We start from the raw sequence: 27,284 nt of genomic DNA on the forward strand, positions 1-27,284 counted from the left end.
TCAAATTTCTTTACGAAATTTTCACACAATATTATTTTCGTACTATAGATCATAAAATATTATTAAATAATTTTTCTCTCCGGACTCGGATCTGTGGTCCCGAAACCACTGTTCTAATTTCTCTGAAAATGGGTTGTTACAATTTCGGCCTAACGCGTTATCAAGTTTATCCTTGCTCAGCAGATTATCTCCTCAAATGAGAAAAGCCAAAAAACTTGAACTGCAGGTTGCCACATCGTGATGTGCCATCATGTCGTTGGGACAAGGGCTTTCTTTTCATTGTGACGTTGGTTGCTCGTTGGGACGAAGAATACTTCCTCGTTATGACGTCACATACTGTTTAGTCCATAATGTGAGGCATAAATCCACACTAAGATTTAATCATAATTGGTTTCTAATTGACAAAATGCACTCGAAGATAAAATTATCATTTTACCTTTCAACTTGTATTTTTATTTAGTTAAGCTTGAAATTCTAGAATAGCTCAAAATATTTCCCAACAACCCTAAAATTAACAAAATCCATAGAAACTAAATTTTCTTATCATATTTATGAATAAAATTATTAGAATAGTCTCGAATAAAATTATTAGAATGGTCTCGTATAAAATACCATAAAATTTTCAGGCGTTAAGGAATATCGAGAAATTTAGGGTCGTACACATATTATAGATCGCTTTGAGGTGGCACATGTCTATTGGCCTTTACATAAACGTTTGCACCTTCTTGCCTTGGCACCTCACAATTCAAGTTAAGATTCTGTTCTTGGCAGAAAGATAAGACTCTTTCTTCATCATCATCATGCCTCATTCTATTCCAGCTTTAAGCGACCAACAAATCTTACATACTACACCAAAGTTGCTATTGTTGCTGCTAGTTTGTTTGTTGCTGGTGTTGTTGAGATTCTTGATACTATCAGAATTTCTCTTAAAGTGCTTTAAATTGTTTCTATATCATTAGAAGTTGTTGGGAGTTGGCACTCAAGCTTTGGGCAGATAATTTGAGTAAGGTTTATAATATGTTTGTTGATATGGATAAGGCTGAGTATAGTAACTGTAAGGATTATAGTAATAGGTTACAAAGTATGGATTTGGCTAAAGTTGGTTACTGTTTTGGGTCTGATCGTGAGTCTGAATGGTGGAGTTATTGATTTTTGGATTTGTCATTAGAATGCTTTAGCTCGGCTAGAGAGCAGTTTTTGGCACATGTCTCTCTTGATTATTCACTTGCATTTTGTTTATCCTAATCCACTTTGTTGTATTGTATCTTTTTTTAGGATGATCCTCCGGAGTTGTTATATGTTTTTGCTTTAAATTTATATATCTTGTTGATAAAAAAAAAATTTACGGGCCTAGAATAGAGAGTTAAATTGGGTTAGATGGAACAAAGAATCCACCAAAGGAAAAAAAGTTAAATTGGGCTTATGAGATGGAACAAAAATCCAGTACGTTGGTCCAGGCCTTTGTTTTGGTGAACGTGAATCACGGGTCTCCAAGTTAAACTCGCCTTTCAGTGAAGGAGAGAGACCAGAGAGGGTTTGGTGAAGTGACACGTGGCAAAGAGCATACTGTGCGCATCGCGCACCCTTGTTTATTCTAGCACTAGAACTTCCCCCTTCTTCAACTACGAAACGTTGGCCGCTCCATTTCAGTGAGAGTTGCTGAAGACCCAAATTTTATTTTATTTTTCTTTACTTTTCTGGTTCCATTTTGTTTGCTGTGTTATCGTTTTCTCAGATATTACGTCGAATCAGCTCAATCTGACGGTACCGAATGCTCTGCTCAATCCCGACCGCTAAGTCCGGTTCGAACTGGCTGGACCGGCTTCGTTCTAGCAAGGGGTTTCCGACCGGCGACAACCTTGACCTCGACCATTTCCTTGCAAATCCTAACCCTTCCGATTCTCCAATCACCAATGCCTCCGATTCTCCGAATTCCAACTCCGAGTCAACTCACTCCAACGATGGACAACTCCAGAATCCGAAGCCACCACCTCCGGAGGCGATATCCAGCGATCCCGAAGGAGATAAAGAATGGTTTGGTATAATGAGCAATGTCCTCTCGGAGCTCTTCAACATGGGTGAACAAGCCCAAACCTCCAGATTTTCCAGGAAAAAAGCTTCTAGGAAACAAACAAACCCTAGAATTTGCACTTTCAAGACTCCTGAGGAACAGAAAAGCAGTTCGGATAACGTGAGAAATGACAAGGATATCCTCGTTTCAACGAGGTCGTCGAATTCAAGGGAAGAATCGAAAGAGGCAGGCGAGAATAACAACGTGGAAGAAGATAAAGAAGAAGGCGAAGGAGAAGGAGAGAGAGAACTGAAAGGGTACTCGAGAAGTGAAGTGACGGTAATAGACACCAGCTGCCCCGTGTGGAAAGTTGACAAGCTTATCTTTAGGAGGAAAAATATCTGGAAAGTTAAGGACAAGAAAGGAAAGTCACGCACCATTGGTAGAAAGAAGAGGAAACCTCCTCCATCTGACATCAACAATGTTGGTATTTCTAATAAGAAACCAAAGATTTCGAGTTTGGAGCTTCGGTCACTCAAAGAAACTAGTGGAAGAGAATGTGGGTCGCCTGCAAATCATGTAAGTTTTAAGGTTACATGTCTCTTTTAAATCAATGACTATTATATGGTAGTATATGCATACTGTGTGTGAGCTTTTCGAGAGTTTAGTCATTATTAATGGAGTCCCATTCTGTTTTTAGTTTTTCATTGATGGGTTCAGTATTGCGTGTATAACTAAATGCTCTTCGTTGTTTTTTGCACTTTTTGATGGCTTTGGAAGTGTGAAAGGGTGTTGCTTATGCAAACTAATGACTGGAAAACTCATCATTTACCTTTACGAATGATGACACACAAGTGAACACAATTCTGGTATACCCTTCTGGGTTTGATTTAAGCTGTTCAAAATATGCATATATGTTCTTTCCAGAGTGGTAGGCTATTCTTCATGCTGTTTTTGATGTAAACCTTACTGCTGAAGAGAATGGAATTCAATTCTTATGTACTTTCAGCACCTGGTCTTGAATCTGATAATTTTAATTGTTTAGTGCTCTTCAAGCATTTTTGTTAGATTTTAATGTTTGGTGACTATAATCAAAACACAGCTCCCTTTTAGTACTAATAAAACTTATGGTGCATGGTGGTTTGGAATATTCAGATTTTCTAAGGTGCAAATGATTTAATTTTGGTGTTGTGAAATGACAACTGAGATAATAACTGTTTGTTTTTATTGTTTTCTGTACTCTCAAAGCCACTAATAGCAGTTTGGTTATTGAGCTACTTCTTATATATAGCTTCTATCATATGGAGATGCTTTTGGATAAATCATAAATCATCAGCTATTTATGCCTGTTGCTATAATGTGTGGTTTTGACATGTAGATCTAGTAAATCATATTATCTGAACTCAACTATAGTGAATTTGAGTTACTTCTTGTTGAGTTATTTTTTGTGTTCTTTGAAACATTTGGTTTGATGTTCAGTTTCTGCCTTACTGGAAGTGGAAGTGAACTATTTTTTTAGGAAAAAAAAAGAATAGGATTCTTGGTTATATATGTATTCTTCAGTTGACTATCACTGGAATATGGTTTTGTTGGTCTGTCATTTGTATGTGTATGTGAAATGGTAAAAGTACCATGAAACCCCTTGTCCTAGGAGTCAAATTGTATTTTTCCCCTTTTTCTCAAAAATTGGGAAAATTCGTTCCTATACAATAGATTAAAGAGTATATTAGTCATTTCTGTTAAATATTTCATCCAATTATACAGTTAGAAACTGGCATGACTGACGAAATAACTATACAGTTTTATGCTGATATACATAGACCAGTTTTTAACAGTAAAAATGGGTGGAATTGTTAACGGAAGGACCGGTTTGCACTTTGATCTAACATACAGGATTAATTTATCCATTTTTTGAGTAGAGGGGACAAAATGCAATCCAACTCTTAGTACAAGGGCCTCCATGATATTTTTACCTATGTGAAATTTGCAGCTCCTGGCTGCATGTTGATGGTTTTTCGATCATTTACATTCAGCATTAACAGGCTGATGTCAAGTGATTCTAACTTGTATATATATATATTCATCTTCTATGCAAGGGGTGGAATGGTCCAGATGACAAAGAGGAAGAAGTTCGTGATGAGGGACCTGCTGATCTTACCCAAGTTCTTAGAAAGAGGCAAGCAGACTAGCAAAATTACAGCCGTTTATTCTTCTTTTTCTTCTAATCATTTTAATTTACTTGATTTTGCTTTGTGCTTAAATTTAATATCATCCAGGTTTCCTTTCTCCAGATTACCTCGGAAATCAGGAAAGGGAAGTTCTGTTGTCCTTATGAAGGCTATTCCAACAGGCAAGAAAAATGGAGCAAAGCTAGCTAAGAATGGCCTGAAGGACAGTCAGAGGCAATATAAAACTTGATAAATCATAAGGCAAACCTTAAAGTTTGTCTGGTATAGCCAATTTGCATGCCAGTTCTGCATTTGAACCAGCAATTACTTCTATTTTCATTGTATCTATAGGTGGAATTCAAAGGCCTACATGGCTGAGATTTTGGGGCTAAAGTTGCTCTAAACTTCAACCCTGTGGGTAAGGTGTCCATATGTTGTAATAGTGTATTATTTCATCAACCGTTCCTATAACATTTATTTTTTGTTTGATAAAGTAATATGAAATTTAAATTTAGATTTCACAAGATGGCCATGTTGTATGTTTCAATCAGAAGTTGGAAGTTTAAAGTTATATTCTTTGTTTTCTTATAGAAAAAGAAAAATCAGGTTTGGAACTTATCTAATGCACAATATGAGATTGATCTGGTTGGGTGAACTTGTCAATAGGCAGTTTTTTAGAAACCAGACCAAACAGGTCAGTCAGACCCAGTTGGTCTGTACGCCGCTTTTGAATGAGGTAAAAAATGGATTATCTCATGAATAGGTATAAAGCCAGTAGAATCAGGTTAAAAAATTAATTGAATCATATATTTATAATTTTTTAATATTTTTTATTTTTATGATTTTAAAAATAATTTATTTACTTTCAACGGGATGGATATGATTTTACTGTTGAATAATTATTGCTTTGGTTTCAAATCAATGTTTTTCATTTAAATATGGTTTTTGTTTAAATTTAATTAAATATATAAATATTATAAATATAACATTTTAATACTTTTAAATAGTAAAAATGTTTTCAAATTTGGAAAAAATAAATGGGTTATTTACTATCTGGGTTTAAATTTGGCAAGTGTTTTAGCATTAGGGTTTGAAATTCTTTTTATCTAAGTTAATCCTTGAATTTAGTAATCATTCTTATATTGGAGCCTAAACTTTTTTTATTGAAGTTAGTCCTTGTGTCATAGGTCGCACATAAAAACCCATGACCAATGTGCACATTGATGTTCCTTCTTGTTCACTTGGGTTATTCGACTCATCAAGATTGACTCATTGCTTGAAGAGACTTAAGGTGTAATATCCCACCCGAGGTAGATCATATCAATATGCCGTTGGCATATAAATTGGTAAGCTAGGGTAGAAAAGGGGTGAATTATCCGTTAAGTGTTTGGATGGCGTATTGAACTTGACAATACGTCATTATAGGGGTATCCTTGTTGGAATTCATCATTTGGCGAACTCTAGGTTTGGCGGGCTCTTTAATGAGACAATCCGTCAACCTCAGATTTTCTGGGTGAACTAGTTAATCCGCAGAGTGATAGAATTGTATTAAGAGGAAGCGATAACTCGATGAGTATCATTAGAGTTTAGTTGAGACGTAGTTGGAATTGAACAAAAATATTGTAGATGATAGCTTGATATGTTTAGGTAGCCGAATGGCTTGTTTAGCTGGTTGTTTAAGTGCATAAGCAATGTTTTACCACTCTGATTAGTGGTAGTAGTTGCGTTTGGTAAAAGATTAGACTTCAAAATTTGTTAGGCAAGTTTAGTCTCAGGTTTCAAGGTGATAGTGAGATGTCTGACCTTCCTATTAAGCTTATTTTCCATTGTCTGTTCTATAAAAGGGTGCCTATAGCCAACATGTCTCACATTTGTTTTCTCTCTGTGTTCTTCCCTACATCCCTAAGAATTTTTAAGTTATCTTCGTTAGAGGAGACAAGGAAGGTTTCCAGAAGCTTGTCAAAATGCCACTGATAAGTACCAACTGATTGCTCAATAAGCTAGTGAAGGTCCGAGCAATCGAGGCAAAGGACTAGTAGAGTAGATTTTGTCCTGAAGTTTTTGGTGAATTCATTCTTACTTCTTTTGAGTTATGAAAATTTTATGATATATGGGTTGTGTAAGGTGAGTTGTCTTTACTGAAGATAGGTCGATACATGGTGAATCGATGTGTGAGTAATAAACCAATGTTGTATGTATAAGCATGGCCATGGTTGAAGTGAAAATACCCACTTCGTGTGCGAGCCCAATACCAGACTATCTGTGACATGTGAAAATGTGAAAAGAAGCATTATTTGTTATGCTAAAGGTATGGCGGCTTTATTTCAAATCGGACTGACAGATCACGGTCCAACCTTACGGAAGAACACATGTTCAATTTAATAAGGAATATGAACAAAAATATGATTATGGCTGATATGCATTTCTAATTTCTGAAATATGGGTCCGAGGCTGGCACAAGGTTAGGTCATAGGTAAACATACATGATTGAGGGAAATATGTATAAGTTGGCGGTATGTATTTTCCAGGGGTACTATGTGTGTTATATTGGTAAAGTGCTATCGCCAGAGAACTGTACTAGCAACTTTGCATAATGTGTCTATAAAATTGAGTCTTGAAATTGTCTTTATCTTTGGGTTTATTTTCGATAACTTGATAATCGTTATGCGTCTATTTGGAACTCACTAAATTCAAATTAACTTACTCTGTTATTTTTCTTTCTCAGGCATTTGAGTAATAGAAAAAGATCTATAGAAGGGGACTACACCAGAGCTGCTGATAACTCTTGAAAAGAGTTATAATTCATGCTTTTAGACTGGGTCAATTGTCTGTACTTAAGTGAACTTAGTTGTATTTTAGGATATTATTTTAGCATTTTTAGAACATTGCATAAGAAGCTTGAATGGTGCTTAAATATTATTATTTGTTACTTTTAATTGCATGTAGAAGGGTTATGTTTGGTGATTTAACAAGTGCAAGATGTGGACAAAGAAATAAAGGAATGAAGGTTTACCAGGGCAAAAGGTTGGATAGTTTGCCAACTTGTATGCCATGGCAATTCCAGGAAGATGACTGAGTCAACACTCAATGCATAACAGTTTTAGCCCAACTCTACTTATACCAGAAAATCTGCCTAAAAAAGAGGAAAAAAGATCATAAGATCATAGGCTGATAACCACCTACCCTATAGGAAGGGATTTTAAACCGAAAAGAAAATCTAAAAAAATATGAGAATATATCTTGGGTCGTTGGATTTACCCTATGGAAAAAGCTTGTAAAAATCCAAAGAAGGAAACCCTTAATGGGGAATAAGAGTGGAGATCCATAGGCAAAACTAGAAGGCAGTGGTTGAGTAGAGACAAAAAGAGGAAGGTGAAGGCAATCCCTCTCAGCCACCACAAGACACTGTGTCGCTGGAGTGTGAATTGGACATGTAAAAGTTGTCTTCCCGTCGTTTTTCTATTATTTCTTAACAATTTCTCCGTGAATTGATTTAATGAAAATGATGTTGAATTATATTTTGGTTTTGAATTTTTTTGCCAACCCATGAGCTAAATCTCATAGGGTTTGGATTACTTGACAAAACTTTTATTTTCTTTAATGGTTGAAGCATAGATTTGGATTAGTTTACGGTTTCATTCAATTGTTTTAGTTCTAAATTGTATACGTTCAATGCCTAGACATAGACAATTGTACAACATGCCTATAAACTAATTTAATTTTGAAAAAGTTGGATTAGTTGGACCGAAATTGAATTATATGAGCTAGTACTCGACAGATACTTGTAGTAGATTCTAGACATAAAGCAACGCTCATATAGAAGGAAACAGTACAGCGCACCGTATTAAAGGCCTATAGACACGGGCAAGGTAACTTGAGGTTTTTGCTCTCGAAAGAAGTAGACCACTTTAGAACTCTTCTGAGCAGTAGATTGATTACGATTTTGCCGAGGCATTTCTAACAGTAAGGGTAGATTCTTAGTAATTCCAACCTTCCATATCAACATCGTATATCACTTATCCCTTGCCATAGTATTTTTGCCATCGCATCCTTAGTTGTTTATTTGTTCAGTTACATATTATTCATATAATCATTTTTGTAATTGCCTGTAACGACCCGAATTTTAAGGTTATCAGAAAAGTGTATTTTCAGGTCTCTGTTTCTGAAAAATGGATTAGTAAATAATTATTAAAAATATTTATGAAGTTAGTTGAGTGGTTAATTAGAGTTTAATTGAGTGAATTTAGCTTAATTAAGAGTAATTAAGAAAAAAGACTAAATTGAATAAGGGGTAAAAGTTGAATTATAGATTAAAAGAAAATAAAAAGGTCTAAAAAGACAATTATACAAAAAGTATAAATTGAGGCGGTCTATCGTGAAATTTTTTTTATGTTTAGTATATTATTATATTATTATATAATAAAGATATTTTATGTTATAATTATATTATATTATGTTATATTATATTTTATATATATATATATTTATATATATATTTAAACTAAAGAAACAAAAGAAAGGAAATAGAAACAGAATAGGGGACGAAGCAGAAAGAAAAAGAAAAAGAAAAGAAGAAATTTAAGGATTTCAAGGTTCAATTTTAAATTGGTAAGTCAAATTAAGTCCTTTTTTTTGTAATTTTTGAGTTTATATGAAACTAGAACAAAATACTATTAAGTATGTGCTGAAATTTTGGAAGATATTAGATTTTTAGATATTCAATTTTAGTGAGTAAAGGTCTGAATTGGGGATTGAATTAATAGAATTTTTAACTAGAAGTGGGAGATAGAATAAATTGTAGAATAAGTTATAAATTTTATATAATAGGGACTAAATTGAAAAAATTCAAAATTATTATTTTTATGCTGAAAATTTGTTGTTAAAGTTAAAGTTTAGTTAGAATTTGAATAGAAATAAGGTATAAATTGATATAGAAAATGGATGAATTTAGTTAGGACTAAATTGGAATTAAGGCAAAAGTTGGATAGAAATTGAAATATTTAATGTGAAAATTGAATGTTAGTATATTGATATTTAATTGTTTTAATTTTCGTAGCTAACATTGTCTCGGGAAATCTCGGCTAAGCAAGGAAATGACAAAGACAACGGGAGTTAGCTCGAAAATTACAGTTTGTATTTTTATAATCCGAACTTAGTTATTAATTGTTATATTTTATTTAAAGTATATGGCAAATGTTAAGGTAAAAATTATTGTGTTTTATGATTGAAATGGATTAATTGGTATATGTTGAATTTATTGAACTTACATGAATATATGTGATTGATGTGGTATTGAATATGAATGTATGTTATATTGAAAAATATATTGATTTGGGAAATAATGAAATTGATAGAAAATGTGATTATTGTGAAATTGAATATTTATTAGTGAAAAGTGAATAGAATTATATTGAATTGAAAATATATAGTTAATTAATTAAAATATGAATTAATTGAAAATTGAAAAGTGAATTAAATACCCTATTAACTAGTCGGGCTAGTTGGATATAGTTGGCATGCCATAGGATATGGAAGAGTACGGGTTTTGTCGGCCATCGATCGACACTTATGTGCCGACTCATCGTTATCGTTATCGTTATCGTTACTAATTCGGCACTTTGTGTGTCGAATATTGTTATTATATATCATTATTTATCGCTTTTGATTTATTCCGATGAGGTACTCTGTGTACCATACTGCTACTATTACTGTTCCGGCTTCGGACGGTGAGGCATTATGTGCTGTACTGGTGTGTTGGTTGGATCCGTGTATCCGTCTAGGTCCGAGTCATGTTAATATGGGTAAATAAAAGAACTGGAAAGATCGACTGTTACTGAATAATTTAATTGTTATCAGATATCCGATTTTATCAATAATTGATATTCATGGATAACCAATCAATTGATTGATACTGAATAACTTATTATTATTGAATAATTGATTGTTACTGAATAACTGACTGTTACTGAATAAATAATTGTTCTGATTGACTGATTGTTAATGAATATTATTGATTGATTAATTGCTATTGAAAAATAATAAATGATTTTGAATTTAAAGTAGTCCAAAACATTGGTTGAAAATTAAATGTTTAAATACTCATTGAGTTTGAATAGTTCAATATATATAAATTAATATGTTTTATAATTGTTTAAGTGTTCAGATTATAGAAATATCACTGAGTGTATACTCAGTGTGCACGGTTTGTTTCGCATGCAGTTAAACTAGACCGTTGAATCAGCATCCCAGACCGATCCCGAATTCAATGAGGTAAAGTATGTTGAGTATTGGTAATGGCATGTACCTAGGATGTCTTATGAGAGTCATTTAGGTTGTGAAAGTATTGATAAAATAAGTAAATTATGGTTGGCAATGGTATATAGTATGAATTTGAAATTTGAAAGAAAAATTCGTAGTAATTCTAAATTAGTTCCGAATTGATTTTACTGTTCATATTGGACCGCGAGGGCCCATTAAAGGGACGACATCTTAAAATTATGATGAGTCTGAACGTTTATATTTAATTAATGTCTGTATTGTACTGTACTGACTGGTAATATCTTGTAACCCTGTTTGGGTGACGGTATGGGGTTAGAGGACGTTACATTGCCATTGCATTTTTACTATTGCATTGCCATAGCATTCTCAATTATTCAGCAGTTACACATTTTGTTCACATTAATATTTTTTTTGTTTACCACTATATTCTTATCATTATTTTTCTATAACATTAATCTAACTTTGTTATAGTAACTTGAACATATGTCTACCTAATTTGATCCCTGTGGAGACGATCTCACTTATCACTTTATTACTTGATTCGACTTGTATACTTGCACAATTCGCATATCATATTCACACACGACAAGTTTTTGGCACTATTTCTGGGGATCGACAATTTGGTGTATTTTGGTTTGGTTATTTTACTTAATTCCATTAATTTAATTTAACTTAGTTTAATTTAATTTCTTCAAGTTTGTCAGTAGTTTATGAGAAGAGGCATTCCTACTAACAAAGAGTATCTTTTTGACCTAGAGATCGAGAGAACTTTACGAAGAAGGCGAAAAGAACTGAGAAAAATGGCCAGAAATAGTAATGATCCAGGTCTCTTGATGATAATCCAAATGATCCTAGCCTTAATAATAATCCAAATATGTTAATCCTCCTATTCATCAGGTGATAGATGAACGAGATAGACCCATTCAAGAGTATGTTCTTCCAATTTTGGATGATTTGAATCTAGGGATAGTCGGGCCACAAATACAAGATCAAGAATTTGAGTTGAAATCGGTAATGTTTTAGATGTTGTAAATAGTAAGACAATTCAGTGGATTACCAACTGAAGATCCAATACTACATTTAAGACATTTCCTAAAAGTTTGTGACTCGTTCAAACAACAGGGTGTTCCTAAAGGTGCCCTGTGACTTAAACTGTTTCCATATTCTTTAGAGATTGTGCGAGAACATAGCTGAATGCTTTGCTATCAGGAACAGTGGCATCAGGGAATGATCTTTGCCAAATATTTTTGCTACGGTATAATCCACCAAATATGAATGCCAAGCTTAGAAATGACATCACATATTTTTAGCAACCAGAGGATGAAACATTATATGAAGCTTGGGAACGATTTAAGAATTAATTCGAAAATGTTCAATGCATAAATTTCAGCACTAAACTCAGATAAAGATGTTTTATAATGGGTTAAATGCATATATGAGGTTAGTAGTTGATGCTTCTACTAATGGTACCTTGTTGGATAAATCTTAAAATGAAACGTATGAGATTTTAAAACAAATTGCCAACAATGATTACCAATACCCTACCATGCGATTTGGGACTGGTAAGAGAGCGACTGGTACTATGGAACTTGATGCAATCACTTCAGTGACTGCCCATGCATCATATTTAACTAATCTGATTAAGACAACAAATAGGCCAACTGCAGTTCAGAAGATGAAATCAGTCAAGCTAGGATGTGTTTTTGTGGTGAAGACCATGTGTTTGATGAATGCCCATCAAATCCAGCATCTGCTACATGGGTAATTTTAATTGGAATAATAATCCTTATTTTAACACCTATAATCTTGATGGAAGCAGCATCCGAACTTTAGTTGGAATAATCAAGGAGTAGGGAATTTTAACAATGCGACCAGATAGAATGCCAACAATGCACCACTAGGTTATAATCAACCTATGTCGAGGCAAAATGCCTAGCAAGGTCAGGCATCTGTTTCATCATGATCTATTGAAGCTTTGCTGAAGGAATATATAGCTAAGAATGATGTTGTAATTCAGAGTCAATCTATTTCTTTCCGAACTCTTGAGAATCAAGTGGGGCAGATAGCAAATGCTTTGAATTCAAGACGACAAATGAGCTTTGCCAAGTGATACTGAGAATTCGAGATCACAAGGGAAAGAACAGTGCAAGGGCATCACTCTTAAAAGTGGAACTCAGCTTGATGACGTTGCTCAAGATGCCACGGAAGGAGAGAATAACTCGAATAACAACCATGTAAAGATCCTAGAGCCATCTGAAAAGCACACTGTACCTAAAAAGGGTAAACAACAGAATGTCGTAGTAGAATCAGATCATGTTGCCAACAATAATGTCACAGCAAAACAATATCAGCAACTTGAAAGAAGACCATCTCTACCTTTTCCTCAATTCTATAATTTTAAGTAGGATATTCAGTTTAAAAGATTTTTAGAGGTTTTGAAGCAACTCCATATCAATATATCGCTAGTAGAAGCTTTGGAACAAATGCCCAACGACGTGAAATTTATGAAACATATATTGTCAAAAAAGTGTATATTAGGAGAATTTGAGACTGTTGCTCTCATTAAAAGGTGCACAATGCTGTTGATGAATAAATTACCTCCAAAGTTGAAGGACCCAGGGAGTTTTACTATCCTATGTTTAATTGGAAATCATTTTGTTGGTAAGGCGTTATATGAGGGGAAAGTATAAATCTAATGCCTCTGCCTATTTTCAAGAAGATGGGAATTGAGAAAGCAAGACCCACAACAGTCACGCTGTAGCTAGTTGATCAGTCTTATGTACATCCGGAAGGTAAAATTGAAAATATGCTTGTAAGAGTAGATAGTTTATTTTTCCAACCAATTTCATTATTTTAGAATGTGAAGCTGACAAATATGTACCAATTATCCTTGGAAGACGTTTTCTTGCTACAGGTAGAACTTCAATTTATGTGTAGAAAGGTAAACTGACCATGAGGATGAATGATCAACATGTCACGTTCAATTTATTCAATGTGCTGAAATGTGCTAATGAGAATGATAAATGTTGTGCCATTGACTTGATAGAAACAGTAGTGGAGGGAGAGTTCATGAGATTTTGCCACAACAATTTTGATAATGATGAAGATTCATTTGAGCGGAGACCCTTGTGCATTTTGCTATAGCAAAATAGACCATTCAATTTTGATAAGCAATGCTTGGTAGCTCATGTATATCCGTATAGAGCTATTGATGTTAATGACATTAAAATATGGGACACATTTAAAGTTAATTGATAACGTTTGAAGTACTATTGGGGTGCTCATGTATAACCAGAAAAACAGTCTATTGACCTTCAAGATGTTTAACATCAACATCTTGGAAATTCTTTTTTTTTTTTTTCATTTTTTATTTAAATTTCTTTTAGTTATTTCATTTCCTTTGTTTAATAAACTATAGGAGAGAAAAGGGGTTGGTGACGCAGAGCCTATTGAGACAAATTTAATAAACTGCAAGAGATAAAGAGGTCAGTGATGTAGAGCCTATTGAGACAAATCCTGCCAATGAAGAGATTGCACCTAAAGCACAGGAGAAAAAACCAGAGAAAACAGAGTCTGTAGTATTGAGATTAACTGTGAGGACGAAGAGGAAGTAAATCCCTCAATACTACGACTGTTCCACCTCCTTCTACTGTACCGATGACTGAACAGGATCATGAGATCGATTAGGTTATTGACGAACTCACCAGATTTGATAATGAAGAGGAGGATGTACCACTCAATTTACTTAAAAGGCCAATGCATTATAAGATGAGTGTACAAAAGACCACTCGCCTCAATTAAAGTACCTACATTCCAGTCCAAGCCAAGGAAGTTTTCTTTCCCTATCTCATGCATTTTATTTCTTTTGCCATGACATTTTCTATGCATATCTATCTTTTTCTTTCATATTACATATTTGTACATGAATTGAGGACAATGCATCCCTTAGGTTTAAGGTTGTATTTTGCATCTAAATTGCATTAGATATTTACTTGAGCATGCATGTTTTAGTATTTTTGTTCATTTGCATTCATTTTGCCATAACACACGTAATTGCCAAAAAAAATCATTTAGATTATGATGAGTGTATTTTTGTCTATGATGTTCAATGAGGAACTTAATTCTTTTATAAATTTAGAAAGTTGTGATAGTGGATTAAGTGGCGTTAGCTTAGGATAGTTTGCTTGCAAATTGATCCCTAAAATTAAGATGTCCTAATTCCGATTAGAATTGATCCATAGTAAGTTTTTTTTGATAAACTTAGAGACTCTTGAAGCTATATTCGGTAACATGGCAATACTCAATAATGAATAAAGTGGCAATGTTTAAGAAAATTCAAGAAAAATGTAACGACCCGAATTTTACCGTTACCGAAAAAGTGTATTTTCGGGTCTCCGTTTCTAAAAAATGGATTCGTAAATATTTATTAAAAATATTTACGAAGTCAATTGAGTGGTTAATTAGAGTTTAATTAAGTAAATTTAGTTTAATTAAGAGTAATTAGGAAAAATGACTAAATTGAATAAAGGATGAAAGTTGAATTGTAGATTAAAAGAAAATGAAGAGGACTAAAATGGCAATTATGCCATTTGTCCTAAGTGAGGCGGCATAAACATAAAAATCTGAGATTTTTATGTGTTAAAATATATATTAAATTATTATTATATTATAGTATATTATATTATATTATATATTATATTATATAAATAAGTAAAGAAACATAAGAAACAGAATGAAAGCAAATGAAACAGAGAAGAAACAGGGGAGAAAGAAAGAAAGAAAAAGAAAAAGAAAAAGAAAAAGAAAAAGGAAAATTTGGGTTTCAAGGCTCAAAGTTTAATTTGGTAAGTCAATTAAGTCATTTCTTCTTAAATTTTGATGTTTTAGAAGCTTTGGAACAAGACTTTGATGAAATTAAGTTGATATTTTGAGAGTTTATAGATTTTTAAGTATAGTTCATATTGAATAAAATAGTGAATTAAGGGTTTAATTGAGTAAATTTTAAGCTAGAATTGATAATAGGATCAAATTGTAAAGTAAGTTATAAGTTTTATGTTGTAGGGACTAAATTGATGAAATTTTGAAATTAGGAAAGTATGCTGGAAATTTAATATTTAAATGAGAGTATGGATGAAATTTGAATAGAAATAAAGTATGAATTAAGATAGAAAAGTAAGTGAATTTAGTTAGAATTAAATTGAAATTAAAGTAAATCAACATTTTGTACTAAGACTATTTTAGACAGCAGCAGTAGTCTAAGTTTGAAAAATCACCAAAAATTGTAGAAATTGAATTAGAGGATGAATAAAATATGAAATTAAATATTATTGAGTCTAGTTTCTTATAGAAGAAACGATATAAGCAATTGAATTGTAAATTATGAGATGTAATGAATTTTGTGAGACAAGGTCAGAATGAATTCGGGTTCCCCTGTTCTGAGTTTGGAAAATCACCAAAAATTGAATAAAAATAATTAGAGGCTTAAAGTTATATGTTTAGAATCCCTAATGAGTCTATTTTCATTAGAAATCAACTAGAATGTTATTCGAGTTCTGTACTGTGAGATAATTAATTTTTAGTGAAGAAGGGACGAAACTATCAGACAGCAGAATAGGGGTGAATTTAAAGAATAAACTGTACTTAATGGCTAAACCAAAAATTCTGAAAATTTTATTGTAAGAATATTTGTGAGTCTAGTTTCAGGAAAAATTAGCGGATCTTAATTTAGAATTCTATAACTCAAGATATGAATTAGTAATGTATTAATGATTATGAATTGTATTAATTTCAGTAGTCAATGTGGTACCGTAAATCTCGGCTAAGAAAGGACAAGACAAAGTCAACGGAGTTAGCTCGAAAATTATGGTTTATATTTCTATAATCCGAACCTAATACTTAATTGTTGAATTTATTTCTTAATATGTATATTAAGTGTTTTGAAGTAAGAATTATTGTGTTTTGTAAATGAAATGGATTGATATAGTATGTGATGAATTTATTGAATTTATATTGATTGAATTGGCGCATATATATATATAGATATAGATATTGAATATTGAATATATATTGATTATTTGAATTGAATTGAAATATAAATTGTTTGAAAATTTTAAATATGAGATTTGAGATATTTGGATATTTGTTATTGAAAAGTGAATTGAATTGTATTGAATTATGAATTTATGTGATTAATTAAAATGTGTATTGAAAAAAAATTGAAAGTGAATTGAATACCCTATTAACAATGATCGGGCTGAGTCGGATATAGTTGGCATGCCATAGGATTGGAAGTGTTCAGGGATTCTTCGACCTCGAATCGATGAGACACTGGTGTCACTATATTTCTTCGGATAGATTCGATGAGGTACTGGTACCAACTTTACTTGGCTAGGCCGATGAGACACCTTGGGTGTCAAATATTGCTTGAACTATCCGATGAGGCCTGGGTGCCATATTGGTGTGTTTGGTTGGATCCGTATCCGCCAAGGTCCGAGTCTTGTTAATAGGGGTAAATAAGTGAAAAGATAAGTCGAGTGAATTTGATTGATTGAGCTATTGGAGTGAAATGAGAAATTGAATTGAGAATTGAAATTGAGATATGAGATTGAAAACATGAACCAAAAGGTTCATGAAATGAGTGAAGTTCAAATGGATGATGATTGATGTTAGAATGAATTAAAATGGTATATTGTTAAGAAGTAAAGTGTGAAAACAAGTGAATTGTAAATATATTGTATAGAATTTATACGGTAAGTAAATGAAAAGAATTGAACAAATATGTTATTGTGTTTGTTATATGACTTGTATAGAATTTATATGGTAAGTAATTGAAATTTTATCTATAAAACAAATAAATGAATACTTATAATTGTTATTGTGATTTTAAGTTTAATTGTTATATTATTAAGTGTTCGGATTATGGAAATACCACTGAGTATACCATACTCATTGACGGTTTGTTTCGCATGCAGTTTAGTAAAGATAGAACGTTGAATCAAGATCCCGATTCGATCCCGAATTCATTAAGGTAAAGTGTGTTAATTATTGGTAATGGCATGTACCTAGGATGTTTTATGAGAGTCATTTAGGTTGTAGATGTACTCATGAAATGAGTAAATTATGGTTGGCAACGGTATGTAGTATGAATTTTGAAATTTACTAAAAATTCGTAGCGATTCTAAATTAGTCCCGAATCGAATTTACTGTTCATATTGGACCGTGAGGGCCCATTAAAGGGACGACATCTTAAAACTAGGATGTGTGTAAATATTTATTTTAATTAATGACCGAAATTGGACTGTACTGACTGGTAATGTCTTGTAACCCTGTTCCGATGACGGTATAGGGTTAGGGGGGCGTTACAAAAAAAATAACTAAAAAATGTCATAAATACTCCAATTTTTAAAACTGCTGAGTAGGTCAACAACATTTTGTTGCTCTATTGTGTTGTTGATTAGAAAAACAAGTTTGAGTAAGAGTGTAAAATAAAAATAAAAATAATAGTAGTAGTATATGGGCACTCTACTGTACTAACGGGCTAAGTAGCTAAGGAGGTAGTTGTTTTGTAACAGCCCGTTTTTTTAGGGTTGATCGGAACAGTGGTTTTGGGGCCACCAAATCCGAACGAGTAGGTTGGTAAATATTGTATTTAATATTTACAAGTTAATTGTGATTTTAAAAATGTTTTTGATATTGTGATTTTTGTTTTATAAGCGATTTATTAAGTTCAAGTGGTATGACCCTAATGTCAAGTGGGTTTAGAAAATGAGGTATCGGGACCTTGTTTCTATAAACCGAGTAGTAAGTATTTTTATAAATATTTACGTAGTGGCAATAAGATGGTATTAAAGTTTCGTTGAAAATTTTTATCGTTTCGATAGTTAATTAAACAAAAAGGACTAAATTGTGTAAAGTGCAAAAGTTGTGTTCTATAACCTAAAGGTATTAAATAGATATAGAACTTAAAAGTAGAAGTCCTTATTTGGTAATTAGCCCATTAAAGAGATAGTGGGATATGATAGCTTGGCATTTGGTGTAATAAATAAAGTGTATAAAGGTTAATATTGTAAATTGGTTAAAAATAATAATAAAATGAATATAATAAAAGAATCAAGGTGTCATCTTTTTCATTCTCTTTTTACCAGCCGAATATGAAGGCTTGAGAATCCATGGAAGAAGCTTCCAACTTTCAGCTAATGCATGGTAGGCATTTCTAGTCCCGTTTTTAATTATTTTTATATTTTCGGGATCGTTGTTGCTTAATCTATCTAATGAGGGGACTATTTTGCAAAACCATTGAATAGTTTGATATTTTCCATTGATGAGTATAATAGGGTTTTGAAGTTTAATGGAAGAATATGAGTCCTTGTTGATAGTTAAACACTTTTTGTTAAGTGAATTTTTGTGAAATTGACAATTAAGGGCTAAATTGATAAATGTGAAAACTTTGTGGTTAAAATGTCAAATAAATGAAATGTGTGGGCTGCTAGAGACACTAATGATATTCGTCTATAGTAGAATTTTACTCAATTTCATGAATTTGCATTTTTATGATATAGGGACTAAATTGTAAAGAAGTTGAAATATTAGGGGGCAAAACTATAATTTTTCCATAAAGTGAATTATGGACTGTTTCGATACCATGAACATTTGGCTAAGCTTAATTATGGTTAAAAATGGTTAATTTTCATGTTTTGAGCTCAGGGACTAAAATGAATAAAAGTAAAACTTTAGGGGTAATTTTGTAAAAATGACAAAAATGACCAAATTGTATGAAATGAGGTGTTTTAATGTCTAAATTAATATACTGAATGAAATTATTAATTTAGATCAAGATCGGGTGGAAAATCGAGAAAAATGAGAAAATTACCAAAATGCTCCTGAACTTTGATGACTCTACAATTTAGCCAGGTAAGTTCGTATGCAATAAGCATTGTTAAATTGATGTTTCTAATGCTTTAATATTGTATAAATTGTATATACGTGAATATTTTAATGTCTGACGACATATCGACAAAATGTGGCACTTAGTGTGCGGGGCAATCAAATATGGTACTCAATGTACGAAATATTGAGAATGGCACTTAGTGTGCGAGATATTGAGAATGACACTTAGTGTGCAAAATATCGAATGATTCAAAGGGAAATTATAAATTGTGATTGAATGATTGAATAGAGCAAAGTGAACAGGTATACATGCTATATTATATGAATTGTTTATGAGACGACTTTATAATGGTGATATTTGGGCTTTGAGCCTAGCAAGCTTTAAGTCGGTAAATAATATTATCGGGTTTAAAACCTAGCGTGCTAAATGCGGTGATTTGATAAAAGTCTAAGACTATGAGACCTTGTGTTAAATCGGCAATTGAATTTGTTCAATGCATTAAGTTGGCTGGTATGTGATATATTCTCATGCATGTTAGATCGATTGGAATTGAATCATGAATGTGAAATAAGAAGCATAGGTGAAAATGCCTATGTCATATATGTGAGTAAGGGCAAAACCATCGTAAATTATCGATAAGGGTGGACTATGTGCGTAATCATCTTATAATTGCTACTTTGAACGGTTAAAAGTAATCATTGAGCATGATGTATTGTATTGAGATTATGCTTGAGTGAAATTATAGTATGTGATGAAATTGATTGGTGATATACATGTTTAAATAATGTGAATGCAAAGAATGTGTGAAAGAGTAAATTTGTAATAAATCTGCTTGGGACAGCAGCAGTAACGTGATTTTAGAAAATCACCATAAATTGTTGGAGTTGAGTTAGAAGCTGAATAAATTATGTAATTAAATCTTAATGAGTCTAGTTTCTTATAAAATAAACCGTGTAAGCAAAAGAATTGCTGATAATGAGATATTTGAAGTGGCGTGGGATAGAGTCAAATGACTTCGGGGTCCCCTGTTCTGTTTTTAGAAAATCATTATAATTTGTACAAAAATGGTTATAAGATAAAATTTATATGATTAGGCTCCTTAATGAGTCTAGTTTCAAATGAAATCAAATAGAACATATTTTGAATTCTGTACAATGATAAATTTGATTCGTAGTGAAGAGTGGTCAGATTAGTCAAACAGTGAAACAGGGGAAACTTTAAGAAAAATCTGGTATTGATTGGCCAAACCTAAAATTCTGAAAATTTTATGGATGGAAGATATATGAGTATATTTTCAGGGAAAATTAACGGCAATTGATTTGGAGTTTTGTAGCTCCAGTTATAAATAATTTAGTGACTATTGCTCAGGAAGACAACTTGTAGTGAATTTGTGATTATGTTGTAAACATTGATAAAACTTGTTAATGAGTTACTTATTGTTTTCTTATGAACTTACTAAGCGTAAAGCTTACTCTCCTTTTCTTTCCCATATTCCCTAGGGTTGCCAGGTTAGCTTGGGTTGGAGGCCGTTAGAGATATTATCACATTGTCAAGTTTACGCTATAGGCGTAAGTAAATCTCAGTGTTTCGAGTTTATGGCATGTATAGGGTTGTAAAGCTGAGTAAGTAAATGATACAAGACTAAGATATTGGTAAATATTTAATAATGCCTCATGAATATTTTGGGCCTTGTAAGCCTGATTAAAGGATAATATACGTGTGTATGAAAAGTTTAAAATTGATCAAAAATTTTTACGGTCTAGTTTTATATAAATGGATGAGTTTAAATCTGGTAGCGCCTCGAACCCTGTTCCGGCGAGGGATACGGGCGAAGGGTGTTACATGTTTGCTCCATCTATCTTTTTAGTCAAATGCCTTAGCTTCATGAGTGAGTGTTCAAATTGTGACATGATAAAGTTTTTGGCAATTTAGCGTATGCTCCATTATAATTTTCGTGTCAAAGAATCATGTGACGAGTTGAATCCCTTAGTAAAAAAAAGGCATAATAAATGGATATGTATGTATTTGAGTATGTATAAGGCAAGAAAAAAAAAGAAGAAAAACTAAATTAGGAGGTATTTCCTATAGTGAAAATTGCATGAATACTTAGGATTTTTCTTTCTTTTCGGGCAGTATTTTCTGCATTGCTTTTGCTAAATAAGCTTATGAAACTTGATCAAATTTTTAAACATAGAAGATTGCTGAAAACTGAAGTATAAAAGGCTCTCTTAAGGGTCTCACAATGCAAAGGTGATTATGTTGCTATGGCAATTCTTATGTTCATGAATGCATATCTTGCTTGAGGACAAACAATAACTCAAGTTTGGGGGTGTGATAATTCTTGAAAAGAGTTATAATTCATGCCTTTAAATTGGATCAATTGTCTGTACTTAGTTACATTTTAGGATATTATTTTAACATTTTTAGAACATTGCATAAGAAGCTTGGATGGTGCTTAAACATTATTATTTGTTACTTTTATTTTTTAAAAGGCCTAAAAAGGCCAAACTTCAATTAAAATTTCAATTACACCTATTTTTAATAGAAAAGTCGCAAATAAAATCAGCCACTTGGTTGCAACTTCGGTTGGCCCACACAACTTTGACCGAATCAAGTTTAACCAATTGCTTACAAGCCTCATTAATTCGGCGTCCCAAAATGGTGATATCTTTATCCCGGTTATTGACCCTGTTGACCAAACTTGTACAATCAGATTCAAACACGGTTTTCGATATGTTGAAAGTACTTGCCACCTTCAGACTTTCTTCAAAAGCTTCCAACTGTTCCCATTCAGCAAACACAGTCTTCTCTTTAAAGCCACCGCTTCCTCTAATCACGAAACCATCTGAATCCTTAACAATTACACCAAAACCCACATTACCATAAGAGATAGATGCATCGAACTTGTTTTTAACGTAACCATTTAGAGGTTTAATCCATTTTTTACACGTTAGGGAAATGGGGATCACCAGTTTATTAGCCAAGTTATGGATTCTAAAGTCATGACAGAGTGTTTTTGCCTTCTCCCACACATCTCTTGCATCGTCCTCTTTTCCCCTAAAAACAAAATTATTCTTGTTGTTCCAACTATTCCAGAGGGTCATGAATAATTAAGCAGCCGCCTTCAAGTCCAAAACTTGCAACACATCCTCTAGCCAGTCAATTCAACATGAGCAGTTACCAATGAGCAACCAATTTTCGAAGCCCCCAAGAGTAAAAATGGCACGAGCTATTGGGTAGTCATCGGGAGCATAGATGAGGGTTTCCTCCTTTGCACTACACCTAGGGCATTTCTTCTAAAAGTTTTTTCGAATGGAAGAAATGTTGACATAAGTTGAGAGAATATCGTGACCTAGCCGCTAGCAGAAGACTTGAATTTTAGGAAGCGTTTTCAACTTCCAAATTGTTCTTCAATAAAATCTATGCGGATCAAATCCAATCTATTTAAGAAGAAGCCAGAAGTAAGCAAATTTTGACAAATAAAAACCATGCGGGTTATGAAGATAGACCCTCCTATCATTAATACCATCATTCAAAATGGGCAAATTTCAAATTTGGTCCCCCAAAAAATTTTTATATAGCTCATTAACCCTATTCTTATTCCATTCCGTATGGTTTTGATTCCATAAATCTCTAACCTTTCTTTCATTGTCGGTCAACAAAGAATGGCACAGAGAGTCACCATTTAAACCTTCAAAACCCCAATTATCACTGTGAATGTCAACACTGTTATCGTCCTCCACAAGCCAAACGAAGTCGTTCTCAAGAGCTTTGGCAGCAATAGCTATACTTGACCAAGTATGCGATGGTTTGTCAACTACTTTGAGGTGAAAGATATCCCCACACGGAAAGTACTTAGAGCTCAACACCTTATAGCACAATGTGTTTTTGAAATGGGTAAGCATCTATACTTGTCTGCCGAGAAGGGCCAAACTGAAGAGGCGCAAATCACGAAAACCAAACCCTACCATACCTTTCAGGTAGCATACTTTATCTCAAGCCAACATAGACCATCCTCTACTTCTTTCATTGCTAGCCCATTACATTCGACTTATCTTTGATTGCACATCCTCGAGGATGCCCTTAAGCTCAAGGAGGACAGAAAATACATAAGTAGGAAGTGTTGGAGGTTAGCTTTTATGAGTATCTTTTACCATCGTATGAAAGGATTCTCTTCGACCAACTATTAACCCTGCCTGAAAAACGATTAATAATGCTATGAAAAGCAATAGTTTTCTTCTTTTCGATTAGCAGAGGTAAGCCAAGATAATTGTCAAGATTATTGACCACATGCATCCTAAGTAAAGCACTATGTTATTGCTATTGAACAAGGGGTGTATTCAGGCTAAAAAAATCATGGATTTATCAGTGTTAATGTTCTGGTCGGATGCTTTGGTAAAATTCATAAGGATTTTCAAGACAGCCTTGACGTCATTTTTTTTGTTTCTAACAAAAAGGAGGGCATCACTGGCGAAAAAAGGTGATTAATATGAGGGCCGTTAATACTAGCCTGAATGCCCCTAATAATTTATTACTTTGAGCATTAATCAACATTCTTCATAAGGCCTCCATACAAAACAAAAAAAAGTAAGGGGAGAGGGAGTCCTCTTGTCTAAGACCTTGCTTTGAAACAATGATCTCTAAAAGAACCATATTGCATTTTACCACATAACGAACCGACCGAATGCAACTCATGATTTTTACCACCTAAGCCTCCGCATAACCCAATCGTTTCATGACTTCTTCGAGAAAATTCCACTCAACGCGATCATAAGCATTGCTCATGTCGAGCTTGATGACAAAACTTTTATTTGGACCATTCTTTAAACTTTGAAAATAATGCATCAACTCATTAGCTATAAGGATGTTGTCATGGATCACACGGTCAGGAACAAATGCACTTTGGTTTTGACTAATACACATCGGGAGAGTAGTCTTGAGTCGGTGTGTGAGGACTTTGGAAATAATTTTGTACAAAACCCTGCATAAACTAATAGGATGAAAGTTAGTCATGTATTAGGGATCATTAGTCTTAGAGATAAAGTTAGTCATGTTTTGGGGATCCTTAGTTTTAGAGATAAGAAAATCATAGTATCATTTAGGCTAGCCACGTCTTTGTTGCCATTTAAAACATTATGACATAGCTTAATAACATCCTCACCCATAACCTCCCAATTTTTTTTAAAAAAAAAACCTAAAAGGCCATTATTGTTTGTTACTTTTAATTGCATGTGGAAGGGTTATATTTGGTGGTTTGACAAGTACAAGATGTGGAGAAAGAAATAAATGAATGAAGGTTTGCCAGAGCAAAAGGTTGGACAGTTTGCCAACTTGTATGCTGTGGTAATTCTGAGAAGATGACCGAGTCAACACTCAATGCATAACAGTTTTAGCCCAACTCTACTTGTACCAGAAAATCTGCCTAAAAAAGAGGGGAAAAAGATTATGAGATCATGGGTTGATAACCACCTACCCCAAAGGATGGGATTTAAACTAAAAAGAAAATCTAAAAAAAGAGGAGAATATATCTTGGGTTGTTGGATTTACCCTAGGGAAAAAAGCTTATAAAAATCTAAAAGAGGAAACCCTTAATGGCGAACAAGGGTAGAGATCTATAAGTGAAACTAGAGGGTAGCAGTTGAGTAGAGACAAAAATAGGAAGGCGAAGGTAGCCCCTCTCAGCCACCATAGGATACTGTGCCACTAGAGTGTGAACTGGACACAGGAAAGCTGTCTTTCCATTGTTCTTCTATTATTTCTTAACTATTTCTTTGTGAATTGATTTGATGAAAACGATGTTAAATGATATTTTGGTTTTGAATTTTTTTTGCCAACCCATGAGCTAAATTTCATAGGGTTGGGATTACTTGATGAAACCTTTAGTTTATTTAATGGTTGAATCATAGATCTAAACTAATTTACTATTTCATTCAACTGTTTTATTTCTAAATTGTACGCGTGCAATCCCTAGACATAGATGATTGCGCAGCATGCTCATAAACTAATTTGATTTTGAAAATGTTGGATTAGTTGATTGAATGATATGAGTAAGTACTCGAAAGATACTTATAGTAAACTCTAAACACAGAGCAACGCTCATACAGAAGGAAACAGTGCAGGGTACTGTATTAAAGGTATATAGACATGGGCAAGGTAACTTGAGGTTTTTACTCTCAAAAGAAGTAGGTCACTTCAGAACTCTTTTGAGCGGTAGATTGATTATAATTTTGTCGAGGCATTTCTGACAGAAAGGGTAGATTCTTAGTCATTCCAACCTTCCATATCAACATCATATATCCCTTATCCCTTGCCATAGTATCTTTTCTATCGCATCCTTAGTTGTTTATTTTTTTAGTTACATATTATTCATATAATCATTTTCGTAATTGCCATTGCATTTTTACTCTTGCATTGTCATGGCATTCTCAATTATTCATCAGTTGCACATTTTGTTCACATTAATATTTCTTTTGTTTACAATTGCATTCTTATCATTATTTTGCTATAACATTAATGTAACATTGATATAATAACTTGATCATTTGTATACCTAATCCGATCCTTATGGAGACGATCTCACTTATCACTTGATTCGACATATATACTTGCACAATTCAGATATCATATTCACACGCGGCAGATCTGCGTGTATAAATCCGTTTTGTAAGAAAATTTTGTAATTCACCTTGCTGTCTATATTGTTCCATTTTTAAAAGAGAATTTACCTTTATTATAGAAGTGTAAGCCAAGATTTCTTGATTTATAGCTTATGACCTCTTTTATATGTAATCACCATTGATTGTGAGCGAATGATTAATAGGCTAACTCTTATAACCCCTATTATTTTCTCCTTTAAAGATGCATTGCCAATTTAGAGAAAAGAAAAATGGTTTGTAACTAAAATGGGAACCTTTATAACTGTTTTCTCAAAGATTTAAGTAAAACCAAAGAATTTTTTAATTTGTCAGTAACACCCTAGTCTGTTGGGCAGTAGTTTGGCAGAATAATGTATGCCAAGTCTTCTTGACATGTAATATCCCAAAAATTTTTACAGTAAGATATTATTTTTGATATAGTAAAATAAGGAAAGGAAGTGATAAAAAGGGGAAATTTTGAGTTATGTCAACCTTGGGAATTATATTATGATATATTAATCCAGGAAAGGACTAAATTGTAAAAGTGAGAAAAGTTTTGTTGCTCAAGAGTAAATACTCAAAATTTGAGGGGTTAAGGTGTTAATATGGAAAATTTGAAAGAATAATAGTGCAAATATTTTGAGGATGGAATGATCTAGAAAATAAGGAAAATGGATGAAGTAGGACCAAATTGAATAGGTAAAGAATTATGAGGGACTAAATTGTAATTTTACCAAATTAAGTGATGACTTAAGGATGTAATTTTAAAGATTATAAAGGGCAAAATGGTCAATTAAAAGGAGAGAGAAATCTAGAAGGAAATGATGATGTTGGTGATATTTTTGATTAACTAATTAGTTAATAAATATTTTGAATTGATTTTTTTAATGATATTTTATTATTTTATTATTATTTTATTTAGTATAAATATATATGTGTGGAGAGAAAGATGGAACACACACACCAACCATCATCTTCTTCCATGCACCCCATGTTAGAAAAAAGAGAAGAAAGAAACTTTATTTTCTTTACAATTTAGTCCTTTCACAAAAAATTCACCATTTTCACCTAGAAATTAAAAGAATTTCTATGGTTACCAAGAGAGAAAAATAATAAAGAGACTATGGGGAGCTAAAATATCAAGTTAGATTCCAAAAATAGAAGCTGGAGGAGAGAGAAAATCAAGTTAAATGTTGAAATCAATGGAACAAGGTAAGAACATCAAGATTTCAATATATTTTTAAGTTTGATATTGTTGAAAAAGCATGAAATTGATGTTAATGTAGAGTTTTATTTTATATGGT

The 27,284-nt window shown here is 33.0% G+C and overlaps 1 protein-coding gene, 1 long non-coding RNA gene and 1 other non-coding gene across 4 annotated transcripts; 2 read left to right on the forward strand and 1 right to left on the reverse strand.

The window, feature by feature from the left end:
* Nucleotides 1-693: 693 nt before the first annotated feature.
* On the forward strand, nt 694-4,703 carry LOC108458135 (uncharacterized). 2 transcript variants are annotated; one of them, XM_053027394.1, is made up of 3 exons: nt 694-2,590; nt 4,108-4,187; nt 4,288-4,703. In XM_053027394.1, exons 1-3 carry the CDS (start codon nt 1,772-1,774, stop codon nt 4,427-4,429), a joined length of 1,041 nt encoding a protein of 346 aa, XP_052883354.1. In that variant the 5' UTR covers nt 694-1,771; the 3' UTR covers nt 4,430-4,703. The 2 variants fall into 2 exon arrangements, with proteins under 2 accessions (XP_052883354.1, XP_017612899.1); XM_017757410.2 differs by having other exon boundaries at nt 698-2,590; nt 4,303-4,703.
* A 7,035-nt stretch (nt 4,704-11,738) lies between these two features.
* LOC128292291 (small nucleolar RNA R71) lies at nt 11,739-11,844 on the reverse strand. Its single transcript, XR_008282276.1, has one exon. It is a non-coding gene; the product is annotated as a small nucleolar RNA R71 (small nucleolar RNA).
* Nucleotides 11,845-15,147: 3,303 nt separating this feature from the next.
* LOC128291629 (uncharacterized) lies at nt 15,148-19,627 on the forward strand. The gene is made up of 3 exons (XR_008281433.1): nt 15,148-15,302; nt 18,603-18,660; nt 19,287-19,627. It is a non-coding gene; the product is annotated as an uncharacterized LOC128291629 (long non-coding RNA).
* The last annotated feature ends 7,657 nt before the right edge of the window (nt 19,628-27,284 follow it).

The sequence above is a fragment of the Gossypium arboreum genome, chromosome 4, assembly GCF_025698485.1.
Source record: "Gossypium arboreum isolate Shixiya-1 chromosome 4, ASM2569848v2, whole genome shotgun sequence".
Taxonomy (NCBI): Eukaryota; Viridiplantae; Streptophyta; class Magnoliopsida; order Malvales; family Malvaceae; genus Gossypium; species Gossypium arboreum.